Source organism: Pagrus major, chromosome 21 (assembly GCF_040436345.1).
Source record: "Pagrus major chromosome 21, Pma_NU_1.0".
Lineage (NCBI taxonomy): Eukaryota > Metazoa > Chordata > Actinopteri > Spariformes > Sparidae > Pagrus > Pagrus major.
The window spans coordinates 3445106-3459989 of NC_133235.1; the positions used below are offsets into that span (position 1 = coordinate 3445106).

A 14884-nucleotide genomic window follows, 5' to 3' on the forward strand; every position below is an offset into this window, starting at 1 on the left:
AGTGAGGTTGTCAAAGAAGCGGTTAAGCTGTGAAAGGTTATCAACACATTCTGAGCTGGATAAGTTACTGTAATACTGTTTAAATGTGTTGTTGATGTCCATATGGTCTGTAGCTATTTCGCCTGTTGTATCATAAATCTTAGGAATTAGGCGAGAGGATTTGGGCTTGGTGGGCTTGCTGTGCTAGTAACTTGCTGGCCTTATCCCCTGAGTCATAAACGTTGAATTGAAGTTTTGTGAGTAAGTATGTGGCTTTGTCGGTGGAGTTGTATTCAGTCTTTCTTTAAAAAGTGCAGGGGTGGGAGAGGATGAGTAGTGACTGTCAATCTCTGCAATCGATTGCAAGATGTCGTTAAGTTTGGAGTCTCTTGCTTTTTAAGCCCTGGAGGAGTATTCAATTATTTGCCCAAGATAGGCTTTGAGGGTCTCCCATAATGTTGAGTGGGAAATTTCTGGGGAGGCATTGGTTTCCATAAAGAACTGAGTCTGAGAAGAAATATGCTTCACAAATTCTTTGTCAGCTAGGAGAAGAGGGTTAAGTCTCCAGTTGCGAGAGGGCCTAACGCAGTTGGGTAATGTTACATGAAATGAGACAGCTCCATGATCTGATATATAGAAAATAATCGATGTGGGTGTATGTATGGTGGACATTGGAAAAAAATAACACAAAAAAAAAAAAAAATAAATAGATATATGGGAAAACAGAATAGCGATGGCGAAATAAAGACTACCAATAAAGGAAAGACGACTATCTGAATGGGGACAGGGGACTTGAACAGTGCTCTCAACTACCAGCTTTAAGAACACTTAACTTACACTTGAACTGTTTTCACAAGGAAACAAAACGATACTGAATTTAGCATGAAACTCTGTATAAAAGACACTGGCATTATCAAATGGAATCACAGCAACAACAACAACAGTAGAATGTACAGTATGTGCACAGTATGTGTACACACACAGCAAACAGAACAGCCATAACAATAGAAGAGAAGTGTTATGAATGCACAGGATATGTCAACTAGCATCACTTTCATTTGTCATTATATCCATGTGTCTACATGTGCGCACGCATGCACATCCATATATGATATGATGATATGATTCGGACCTGCGAAAGGAGAGAGACGTGCCGGCCTCCCTCGCCAGCTTCAGGATGCGCTCCTTGGTCTGGTAGCGGTGGATCCGCGCGATGAACAGCCGTGGAGGGTCGACTTGTTTCTTACAGAGGATAGCGACTCTGTGCGTCCTGTCGACAGACGGAGGAGTAGGAAAAGCATCTGGACCAAACGTTCCTTTCAGGGAAATCTCCATGAAAGCAATTGGCTGCGAGCCCTCAATTTTTTCAGGTAAGCCGGTTATGCGGATGTTGTTGCGTCTCGATCTGTTTTCCAGATCATCCGTCTTGAGTTTGAGGGCATCCTTTTCTTTGTATAGGGCTGTGCAGTTGTACTCCAGGGTTGCCAGTCTGGTTTCCATATCGTTAAGTGACGTCTCCATGTGTTGAATTGTCTGGTCGTGCTCGGTCAGCAGAAAGCTGGTCAGAAAGTTTGACTATGATGCGGTCCTCCATTGACTTGAGAAGTTTCTCCATGTCAGCCAGGGTTAGTGGCGCATTGCTAGTAGCATGCTGTTAGTCTTGGCTAGCTTCTGTACCGTCACCTTGATTATTTTCCGAAGGTTGCTCTTCTGTATGTTGGTTTGCCTTTTTCGAAGGTTTTCCCATGTTAACTTGTTCTTCACACAAGTTTGCACGAGGTAATTGCGATAATAAATCCTGTATGGTTCGGATTTAGACAGTATTTCAACAGAGCTCTCCCGGTGTGCAACCTAGTCTGTCTTTAGTCAAACCAGAAGTCTCTACAACTTTTTTTTAAGTAAATCTTAGATCAATTCATTTACAATCTCTTTTGAAATGACAGCCCATGTAACTGTAGCTCTCTGAATAGTGGCTGACTACAGTATGTGATACCTGGATTTTCAGCATCTGTGTCCATTGGGAGGAATGACAATGAAGATTCCACACACCTGAAAATTGATTTCTCTTTTCAGAAGGCTTGATAGAACGATGTGTGTCACACTGTATTTAACATGATTTTTTATTCCTTTTTGAGCTTACTGGCTAATGTCTGTAGCTTAATTGGCAGTGTAATATTGCAATTATTCAACTGTTACTAACAAAATAAAAGATATAATCAAAATGTATTCATTCATGCATGTATCTCTCAAACTAAAACATTTTTGCAAGTCCTTGCTCCCTTTCCCTGGAAAAACTTGGGGTCTGACTAATGCCTTGAAAATAGCCAGAAATGTCAGTCAGCTCCAACTCCTATGATATGAGTCTTGGTAATGACCTAGCAACAGAGACAATTTCTAGTCCCTGTTGAGTCAGCCTTGAGCTAACGTTCATGTTTTCTAGAGATGGTGGAATTTCCAAAACTGAATAAAAGCACATATAAACAGAAAACTTCTTAGCTAGCTTAGTCTTGTAACTATATCTGCTGAAAAATAATTTTACCAAGGACAGATTTAGCTACTACATCTGCAAACTTCACATGTATTAAGCTAACAGCGTTGTGCACCCTGGTTACTGGCACGGCTGATGGAGGATGCAGGAGTATTTATTAAAGAAAGGTGATTTAATAAAAAATAAGATAAACTCAGTTAATCCAATGAATATATTCTATAAATGTTACTTCTTAGAAATAACCTAACAAGAGGTCATAATCTATCTAGGCCCAATGTGGTTCCTGATTTATTTTGATTAATAAAAACTTTTCAAAAACATCTCTCTGTCTGATTTCTTCACCAATCACACTCCCTGTATAACAACTATTCACATTCTCATCCTATTGTTCTTCTGGAATTTCTTAATTAGCCTGAATGCTGACACAGCATTCAAACTATTGTTCTTCTGGAATTTAATCTTCTGTGCATTTTTTGATCTTCAACTACTCCCACATCTATTGTGCTACAGAAACCATTCACTTATTTAATGTTCAGGTTGGTAAGGACATTATGGCTATTATATATATATATATATATATGAATGGAGAGATCTTCAAATTCTCTTCAAACCCACCCAACTATAAACTCTTCTGCTTCTTCATAGATTGAGCTAAAGACATCACCCGTAAACACGTCACAAGACTTTCAACTATTAAAGTTGTATTAATTTTTTTAAAATCTTTTATTCTCTATGAAATATAACAGTTTTAGTTTTATGTTTTTTTGAGCTCCTCTGTGTACTGCGCTCATTAAGATGATTGACAGCACATGTGATGCTGCACAATGACTCTCTTCCATCATGCTATTTTCAATTTCTTTCTTTCTTTTTTTTTTTTTTTTTTACTTTTTCCTCTGTATATTCCACAATTTTTACTCCTCATACACAAATTAAACACAAAATAGCCATAAATATAGGAAATCTTCTCTTCTTTCAGATGATGGGCTGACACAGCACTATTATTCTTCTATTGTCCCTCCAACATTCACAACCAATATCAATTACTATTATTACCAATCACCAACCACAACCTGTGAATTTTGATCCATTGAAAATGAATGGCAGAATGTTCAAAAATCCCATTTTGTCTACATTCAAGGTATTATTCCTTATTTTTCAGCCATCTTTAGATTTTTACATTGGCGTTTATAGGACAGAATGTTGACAGCCATAGTGGAGGTGCAGTTTGACACACATGTACAAACAAACAAAATACAAAAAAAAAGCGCATCCAAGCACGCACAAATGGGCACACACACACACACACACACACACACACACACACACACACACACACACACACACACACACACACACACAGAGAGAGAGAGAGAGATTACATTTTGTATGTCTAATTTCTTTTACCATTTTTCCAACATTTGAACTACATTCAACTATTATCTATTCATTCATTCAAGCCAGAAACTCCATTTAAATATTTAAATGTTGCCAATCTCTCATACATTATAAGATTTATTTAACTTTTCAGTACCATTCATAGTATCTGACTCTTTCACATTGTAAAATCTCTTCATACTCCATCAGCTGCTTCTCTACACAAATTGAAGCCAGCATTGCAGTTTGAATCCTTCATTCTCACCCCACTATTATGACTGTTCATACTCTTCAGATGCAACTTCAAATATGTTAAAGCCACCTATTCAATTTGGTGTTAGCTTTTCAACCAACCTTAAAATATTCCATGTAATCCACGCATTATTAGCCTTATTACAATTTTTTACAGCCAGCAATGCGCATTTAGCGCCAGCTTTTTAACAAAGCTTAAAATATTCCACATCATTCATATAATCTTGGCATGATTCCAAGTTTTTATAGCCAGTAATGTGCATTTGACATTAGCTTTTCAACAGCCAGCTTCAGAACTTTGATATCTTTCAAACCTTTAGAAATATTCAACGTTTTCTGCGGGGAAAAAAAAATCCCCATTTAAATAAATGGCGGAATTTTCAAAAATCCCACATTTTCACCCTTTTTCAAGCATTTTCAACTCTTAACTTTCTCATTCATGCTTTCAGCTAAGACTCCATTCAAACTTTGAAATATTCCACATCTTGTCTACATTAAAATGTGTTATTTATTCTTCAAATCCCATTAAATCTTTCAAAATATTCAACTTTCTTTGAAGCTTAGTTATAATGGAAGTCAATTATAAATCCCTTCAAACTCACCCATATTGAAACTCTTCCCAGTCCTTAATACATTCACATAGAAACTCCATTCAAACTTTGAAACGTTCACAGAGGTTAGGAGTTTCTCATATCAATTCAGCTTTTGATATCATTCATACTTTTTTCACAGTCACAGTTCAAAAATTCATCTTTTGGCTCAGTGGGCTTTTAAATGACAGGAGCGCTGACCAACTGCTGCATTAAGCCCCATTAAACTGAGAAGAAAAATATCTGGAGGCAGGCATCCACTTCTTTTAACTGCTCCACTAGCCACATTTTTGATGATAAACACATACAAACACAGTGTGCTCAGTAGACTCTCATAGTTTCTACCATATCGTCATTTAAGTGATAGCAGTTACTGTTATTGAGGAAGAAGCATGATAATGTGAGGTGAGCATCAACTAAAATCCCAATTATAGCAACTCTCTCAGTCAGTTACCACTACCAACTTAGCTATCATCACCATCGTAACCTCTGATGGGGAGCTGAGACAGATTTGCCAGTGAGTGCTGTTTAAGACACGGAGCTCTGCCTGCTGGCAGAGCTCCGAGGCCTGAGAGCCTCTCTTCCACGGGCTGACCAGATAGCTCGCCCCGCCACCCATCCTCCTCAATCGCCACTTTCTCCATGGACATAGAGAAAAATCGCCACTTTCTCCATGGACATGGAGAAAGTGGCGATTGAGGAGGATGCGTTCACAACGGCGATTGAGGAGGATGCAGCACCCTACGGAGACCTGGCTTGGGAGACGGTTCCTGCATCATCATCATCAGAGGAGGATGAGGTGGAGAGCAGGTATGGAGCAGGACCCATAGCGTCTGCAACCCCAGCATCAACAGGAAGCCAGGGGGGAGAACTGTTGACTATGATGAGAGACTTTCTAGCAGCACAAAATAGGAGAGAGGAGGGCCTGTTGGCAGAGCTCCGAGGCCTGAGAGCCTCTCTTCCACGGGCTGACCAGATAGCTCACCCCGCCACCCAGCCACCTGTCCACACCTCACCGGTGCTAAACCAACCATACGCTGCTATTACACCAAGCACAGTGACAGCAAGCAGCCCAAGACTTGACCTGCCGACGACTCACCTTCGGAGGCTGCAAAGGACGCGTCCTTCGAAGGATGCAGCCCCTGAATTGAGACACAGCTTTTGACTCTGTCTCACACTAACTATGTAATCACATTCTTGTCTATTTACTAACCCTTACTATTGCACTATGTAGTCACATTCATATTTATTTATTTATCTTTGCAAAATTGTACTAACTTCAACATCAATGTTACTTGATTTATATTGTTTGATGTACTATTGTGTTATGTGTGTCTTGTAAGGTGTCCTTGAGTGCTTTGAAAGGCGCCTTTAAATAAAATGCATTATTATTATTATTTTTATTACATATACACACACACTTTGCCTTCAATCAGCTTCATCTTGTCTCTCTCTTCCTCCTTCTCCTCCCCTCGTCAATTTGGTTCTATTCCTTCATTCTCCCCCATTCCCCCGTTCAGCTATATACTACTTCTACTTCTACTACTAATACATGAGGGTTTCTCAGCAGCGTAGTGCAATGCATTATAGTTTTATGCATTTCGGGCAATTATTTTCCAGCATATTTAGCAGTTTTATCAAAATCACTTCAGCTGTAAGTATTCACACTGTATTTTCGCAGGAAATACAATTTATCTAGTTTTTATTACTCTCGCGTGAAATGAATGGCGGAATGTAAATAAGATCTTTTTTTTTCTTCAGTTTTTCAAGTATTTTCAACTCTTAACCTCTCATTCATACATTTAGCTAGAAACCACCATTCACACGTTGAAATATTCAAAATTTCTTCTACATTCAAGATATTATTCATCTTTCAAATCCCATGATTTTTTTCAAAATATTCAGCTTCTCCTTCCATATTTTCCAATATATTTACTCCAATCAAACATCAAAATAATCAGCTCAATTAGGACATGCTGGTGATTATTTTTCTCACTGATATCTTTCATACTTTTAGAAGTATTCAGCGGTAACTGCGATTTTTGGCCCATTTAAAATGAATGGCGTAATGTTCAAAAATCCTTTTTCAAGCATTTTCAAAACTTAACTACTCATTCACACTTTCAGCAAGAAACTCCATTAAAACTTTGAAAGATGAATAATACCTTGAATGTAGACAAATTGTGGAATATTTCTAGTGCATTAAATCTTTCAAAAATACTAAATTTTCTTTGAAGCTTAGTTTAAAGTTAGTTTTCAGTCAATTATAAATCCCTTCAAACCCAATCATTTTCAAACTCTTCCAAGTCCTTCCCAGTCCCCAGTCCACATCCACTTTTCTGAACTGTTCCACTAGCAGTTTAAAACACACACTCTCACACACACCTACCAACATTGTGAAATGCCCACAGTAAATAACCACAAACACACACACACAAACACACACACAGTGTGTGCATTGCAGTTCTGCACACAGCATAAAGTATATTTTGACTTCCATTCTCACCCCACTATTATGTCTCTTCATACTCTTCAGAGCCTTTTCAGATACCTCCTTTGAATTTCCAGCTTTGAAAGTATTACAGTTACCTACCTTTTCTAGCAATGTTTGTCCTATAAACAGAGCGCTATTATTTATTGCTGCTACTACCAATACTACTATTACTACTACTTCTACTGACACCATTACTACTACTTCTTCTACTACTACTGCGACTATTACTACTGCTACTTCAGCATAGGACTTACAATTTTTAATTTTTTGGTCTTTAGGCAAAGAGAGCCCTTCTTCCTCACTTGCCTCCTTTTCCTACTCTTCCCTGCACCTCCTCCTCTTTTGTCTTCTTCCTCCTGCTCCCCTGTCTTCCTCATACTCTTCCTCATCTTCTATCCTTCTCTCCCTTCTCTTTGTCTTCCTCATACTCTGCCTTTTGACAAGGGTCCTTCCTCTCCCTTCAAATGTCAAAAAGGCTAACTCCTTTGTGATATTTCTGCTGCTATTACACCTTGTCCTTTTATTATACCTTGGTGGAACAAGTCCTATCCAAGTCCCCACCCCCCCCACTTTTCCTATGTTGAAAATGCATCTGTCCACCCGGACAGATGCATTATTTAATTTCACAGTTTTAATCAAGGTTGGAAATGCAATACAATGTAACTTTTAATAGAAGACTGTTACTCATTTTATTAATTAAATGTTTTTAGTCTTAAAATAAAGTATCATTGCATTTAAGACATATTACAATCACAACTTCATTCATTCTTCATTTCAACTGGGGAGAGCATTTTTTCTAGTGCCTTGCAGTTAAATTCACCATAATTTTTATTTGAGAAGCTATTTAAGTTACTACAAGTCAGTCATTGGTGTGTTAAATTTAAATACATTGAGCTTTTCAATATTTTAAAATATGTAGTCTGGGGCATTTCCTCTGGATGAAATTGTAAAATGTGGGCCGAAACCATATCTACTACAGCCAGATAAAGCATCAAGCCACCTGTGAAAATGCACCAGAATACTTAATATGACAAATACACTTTATACAAATACACACAAATTCTAGGGGAGAACCCCAAAACTTTCAACAAAAATCTCCCACCAACATTTTGTATCCTTCCGATGCCCATGCCTTTTGTAGTTATTTTTCCAGGCCTGTTTTTTTGTCCATTAACATTTTTTAACGTATTAACTCAATTCAAACAGCAAAATATAGCTCAATTAGGAATGGTGTGCTATTACTTTTCTCATTCATATAATTCATACCTTCTGAAATATGCCACGTTTTTTTGGCCATTTTCCCCCATTCAAGTAAATGGATAGAAATCCTTCATTTTCAAGCATTTCCAAAACTTAATTGCTCATTCCAGCTTTCAGCCAGTAATGCCATTCAACCTTTGAAAAGAAACAAACATTTTGTCTACATTCAAGGTATAATTTATCTTTCAAATATTTTAAAATTTTCAAATTTATTTGAAGCTTAGTTTTAATTGAAGTCAATTAGAAATTCCTTCAAACAGACTCCTTTTTAAACTCTTCCTAGACCTTCATACATTCACATAGACATTTTAGCCATTTTCAGAATTTTACATTGGTGTTTATGGGACAGAATATTGACAACCAGAGTGGAGGACTCAACTGAGAGAGTGGAGAGGAGCCCCCAAAAAGTCTACAAACCTTGTCTTCACCTCACTCCCATTCCCACAATGTTCACTTCACCTACATCATTTAAACATCAGCTTGTAGGAACATTTGTGATGGTCACACATATGCCTATGGAAGCAATTGGACATAACACTTTTGGCTTGATGGGCTTAGCGGTGACAGGAGTGCCAGCCAACTGACACATTGGCTCCAATCTAACTGAGAGGAAACATATCTGAAGGCATGCAAACACACTTTTCTTAACTACTCCACTAGCCACATTTTTGACACACAAACAACACACAAAAATTTCACAATGTGCTCACTATGCTCTCAACAGTTACTGTCTTTCAGGGAGAAGCATGATAATGTGAAGTGAACCTCAGCTAAAATCTCTATTTAAAGAACCCTGTGAGTGAACAGCAGGTCACATCATCATGGCACCCGACAACAACTGGCAGAGACAGAGATAGATTTGCCAGTGAGCGCAGTTTGACACACACGAGCGTGTAAGCGCGCACCAACAAGCACCCTTACCTCACTATTATGACTCTTCATACTCCTTCTGATGTAACTTCAAATATGTCACCACCAATTCAGTTTGGCATTTGCCTTTCAACAAACCCAAAAATATTCCACATTTTTAATATATTCTTGGCATTACAGTTTTTTAAAATGGGAAATGCTAAAAAATACCCTGTGTTTCTGACTGTTGTTGAAACAGTTCACATTAAGTAAACTTATCTGTGCAAAGCCTGTTCCATTAACATGGAACAGGCTGTTCCATATACATATACATATATGTATATATATATATATATATATATATATATATATGTATATATATATATATATATATATATATATATATATATATATATATATATCTATATATATATATATATATATAGAGAGAGAGATATATATATATATATATAGAGATATGTATATACACAAATACATATATTGTTATTTAACTCTAAAATTAACACAAATATACAAATATGGAGAAATTAAAAACAACAAAAAACAAAAGAGAAAAACAGACCACACAAACTAAACAGAAGCACAGCATCATCTTTACACTGCCCTTAGTATTAATGATTTAAGAGTCCACCAGCACAATACCAGTCTTTGAAAAAGTCATCCATTGACCCACTCTAGGGATCCCATTTGCCAACTAAAGAAAAGTCCAAATATATAAATAAAAGAGAGAGCCCATCATTATGCCATAATAATTGAACATACACCTGAAGGCAAATACATTTTTCCAAAATATAATGTCAGGCTCTTATGACATGTCTCCTTTAATAAAAGACAAAAACTTGTTTCAGACAAGCTGATATGACTTTTTATGGTTGTGTAGGTTAGCTAACATTAACTCAAATGATGCGTTCTCTGTTATTAACTTAACCCACTCTCTTTATTCCAGTCTGACTTGACTTTTCCAATGGCGGAGGATAATCCTAGCAGCTGAAATAAAGCCTGTTAGAGCTTGGGCAAATGCTGGCTTGGATATTGTGGGTAAATGGGACCTGTCCCCCAGGAGGCAAAGTGTGCCCGGCCACTCCTGTATTGCTTTAATTATATCCTTCCGGAAAGGCAGAACCAGACGGCAGGCCCACATTACATGGATAAAGGTGCCCACCTGCCCTTTACATTTCCAGCACAAATTATTTTCTAGTAAACCCATTTTATAAAGCTGAACAGGTAATAACGATGAAGTATCTTATAGTGTATAAATTTGCCTCTGGCTTCTCTTGTGAACCAGCCTGCACTGGAAATTATCTTTGCCCACGAGTCCTTGTCAATGTTCACATTCAATCTCACAATTGCCATATATTGCATTTGCAATTATCTTATAAAATGTGGAGGCTGACTGTTTATTTTTAGGTAATTAAAGTAGGACTGTACCATATTATCATCCCCAGGTAACTGCTAAATTAAACTCCCCAAACTACTTCATATTTGCAGATATCTCCAGAAATCTGATCAATCTTTAAGGGTAAACTGTGGACTGAGTTCTTGAAAAGATTTGAATGCGTTATCATTAATAAGGTTGGATATATTTCTTATACCATCTGCCAGCCAGGAATGCCCAAAAAGCATTTTTTTTCCAACTTTAACTGCAGGGTTATTCCAAGGTGAAGAGTAAACTTGCTTATAGTGTGAAATCTTTAATAACTTGTGAAGTTTAGTCCAGACATTGTTTGAATGCTGTAAAATTGGGTTAGTGTCTTTTGGTGGTTATTACTGTCATTGGTCCAGTGTTTTGCCAGTTTAGCCATTTCAAAGACCATACCTTTTTATTAGGGACTACGGATGCAAATTAGCAGCTTTGCTATAATCCGGCATGTTTACAGAGATGTTTAATATCGATGTTCATTAATGTGCACTGTCCCTATCCAAAAATAAAGCATTATTATTATTATTATTATTATACTGTACAACTCCACATTTGGCAGGGAAAGCCTACCTTTACTTTCTTGTTGTATAAAGTTTCTGGAGATTAATCCTCGGTCTCTTCCCATTCCATAAATAATTCTTTATAATTGAATTGTATTTGTTAAACATTTCTTCGGGTACTATTATCGGTAGCATCATTAAGAGGTAGTTAAATTGTGACGCATTTTAATGGTGTTGATCTTGCCTCAAAGGGTTAGATTGAGTGCCTTCCATTTCTCTAAATTGTGCTTTATCTTCGTAAGAAGGGGATCCATATTGACATCTATTATAGCTGCCATATCTGCACATAATTTGACTCCTAAATACTTAATTGAATCCACTGAAATTGGCCACCCCCAACCGAAGCTGAATGGCATACATTAGATACTGGCATAACCTGTGATTTTTTCCAGTTGACTTTATAGCCTAAAATCTGAGAAAATGTTTCAATTGTATCAAGAAGAGCTTGGGTAGAGGATGCAGGATCGGAAACCAGGCAGAGAATATCATCTGCATATCTCCCACTGGCCTGTATTCCCTAATTCTTGCTTCCTTTCTTATAGTTATTGCTAGTGGTTCGGGAAATAATATAAACAGAAGAGGGGAAAGTGGATCCCCCTGTTTTGTGCCTCTAGACCAGGGGTCACCAACCTTTTTGAAACTGAGAGCTACTTCAAGGGTGAGGAGTAATACGAAGGGCTACTTGTCTGATACAAACTTCCTGAATAACATAAAGTTGCACAGTTTTTTTAAGGATAATATTATTATTATTATTATTATTGTTTATTTTCCCATGGTAGGAAACACAGATATATTTAAACATGCAGCATTATTTATTTCTGTTAATCTCAATCTGTATCAACATTTGAAAGTCAGAGTTATCACATCTCTGATATTTTTGTAAATATCTTTCTTGACAGTTTTGTATGAATGAGCACATTTGTAGCATTTTATTCAAAATCACACCTGATATATTGGGCGACCAGGTGCCTGCGGGGACCGTGTTAGCTACCTCTGCTCTAGACAATCCAAAGAAGGGGGAACCAGTTCCATATAATTTAAAAATTCAGTTTAAGGCACTGTGCCTGGTCAATTGTTGCTTACCTCCATTGTCTCGGACAGTGAAGTTGCTGCGGTGGGTGCCCTCAGGAGCCAGGCTAAAGAAAAACTTGTGTCCTGCTGACGGCTCATCTGCATCGACGGCACTCACTGTCTGGATCCTCTGTGAGAGACGCCAACATCCATTAATATGGCAGTCAATGAGTGGAAAAAGACTGGCAGGGTTAGAGGTTGCTAAACAGTGACAGTACACTCTGCTGTACTCACTGTGTGCGCTGTAAAGTTGCCAATATAACAGCTTGGAAATTATCAGGATCACTGGTGTCTGTGCTAAATAAGCCATCAATATCTCTGTCAAGAGCATGACTCATAAAACAGGACAGTAAGCACTAAACACTGAAGGAATGAGTTTACTCAGTCATGTGCAGCAATAACAAATTCAGTGAAACAAAGTTTTTGATACTCATTATAGACTATATATATGTCAGGTTTCAAACATACATATTATGCAGTCAATTCTTTCCTTTATCAAATGCCCTGTGCTGCTATTTCCACTTCTACTTTCAACACTGTTAATTAACACCTTCGTCTTCCCTGTAATTATACTATAACATTCTACTGTTCTACACAAATATCAGCTTGATGTAACCACCTATTCTCTTTCCTACATTCTAATTTATTTACTATCTTTCAGTTTTTCTCTCTTTTTATTAATGTGACAAAACACTGTGCCTACCGTGGAGCTTTGAGGAATGTGGCAGCAGGACATGAAAGCAGTGTATTTGGCTTTATTTAAGCATAACAACAAGTGTTTGGATCATACTGAGCATATGGATTGACAGTGAAGTGGATTATGCAACAGCAGCGGTTTAAGTTTCTTTGGGTGTTTAGATACTTTTCTCCCACAGTAAGTAGTAGTAGATTTTGGGTGGGGAATCACTCTAATCAAAAAAAAATAAAAAAAAATGAATGTGCGATGGGATTTCAGTTGGTTTCAGGGTGTTGGTGGGATTCAAATTGAAAGACCACAAGTGTATTTTAAATATGGGCTTTAATCATGAGATTAAAAAAGGCAACATTAGGACAGGGAATCAATATTGATGCAACTGAGTTTTAGTACCGTTGTGATATTTTGATATCTTACTGTAGCAAGTAATTTAAATGTGCTTTTTGTCTGCCAACCTACTCAATCCATCTATATTAAATAAGGGATGTTAACTAAAGTGAAAAAAGTTTTCAGTTTTTCTTTTCACTGTTTCTTGTAGTTTCTTCTCTCTGCAATGAAGCGATCCATTATGGGAATTCTCTTCAAAATTGATACAGCGCAAAATCTGAACCAGAGATAACCTCTATACCATTATTAATTGTGCATTTTTAAATGTCCAAACTACCTTACTGACTGGCTAATAGTTTTACTATTAATTGTTAGAGCTGAATTAATCAATATTTGTGTATTTGCATTTAATAAAATGACCGTGTGATGTGAAAATGCAGTCTTGCTTCCAGTTTTGCTCACAGTGTTGCAGCCAAAAGCCTAGTTGACTAGCAAGTGAAAATAGTGTGTTGAGCTGAATCTCAAGAATGGGTCTCAACTACACTTCCCAGAGTGCACCAGCAGCAGCAAACTGGATGCTGGTTACTTGATCAGTCATTGTCACTGATTTGGAGCATCTGTGAAGACATGGAGGATCTCAGTCATTCAGACAAACAAACTTCAGAGAGAAGAAGCTCCAAGTTCACTCATAGGTTCAGTCCAAAGACACCAATGGTGGTGAAATGTTTTATTTACTTTCATGGTGTTTGAAATGCTGCTTAATATGTTCAAGTTTATGTTTAACTGCTGTGTAGATTGGTTAAGGAACACATTGCAGCAGTGACTTCATTGATTTTGTGTTTAATGAGTTTGTGCTAAAATAATATTTCATTTTGAGTTTGAAAAATTAAAAGTATAAGATACAAAAGGATAATACAAAGTTAAAAATGTTAAAATTCTGTTAAATGTTAAAACTTTACTAAATTGGGAAATTCATGAAATTTAGATTTTTCTTTATTCCATTTAAAAGGCTTAAGTGGTTAATTATTCAAAATGTTTAATTAAATGTTTGAATTTTTCAAAATGTTTAATTAAATGTTTGAATTCATTTAAAATGTTTAATTAAATGTTTGAATTCATTTAAAATTCATTAAAAATGTTTAATTAAAATGTTTGATGAAAATGTTAACTTTTGTTTCTCTGTCTTTAAAGGTTTACAACCTAATTTACTGAACAGACCAATCAACTGACAAAGCCAAAAGGAAAATAAAAGTGATTGAGTCAGAAATTTGAGTTGTCCCTGTGTCCTTTGGAAGTTGAACTAGAGGAGGACTTGACATAGTGACATATTTAACAATTCAAGAGCTGCTTAATGCAGATATTTGTTGTGTAGACCAAAACAAAGCTAAATTGAGACTGAATAATGGACTTGCTTTCATCAAGTACGCACAAATTAAGGACTCCAAATGAATAATCTCTGTGACTGCTGAACGTGTAAATAAGCCTGTGTTTGAATTGTGATAGTA

The 14884-nt window shown here is 36.9% G+C and overlaps 1 protein-coding gene across 1 annotated transcript in view; it reads right to left on the reverse strand.

The window, feature by feature from the left end:
- LOC141017307 (cadherin-6-like) overlaps positions 1 to 14884 on the reverse strand; it is a 103081-nt gene that overhangs the window by 8764 nt on the left and 79433 nt on the right. The window contains exon 9 of the mRNA XM_073491977.1: positions 12371 to 12488. Within this exon, the coding sequence (XP_073348078.1) occupies positions 12371 to 12488 (118 nt within the window). The remainder of the gene's footprint in view (positions 1 to 12370; positions 12489 to 14884) is intronic.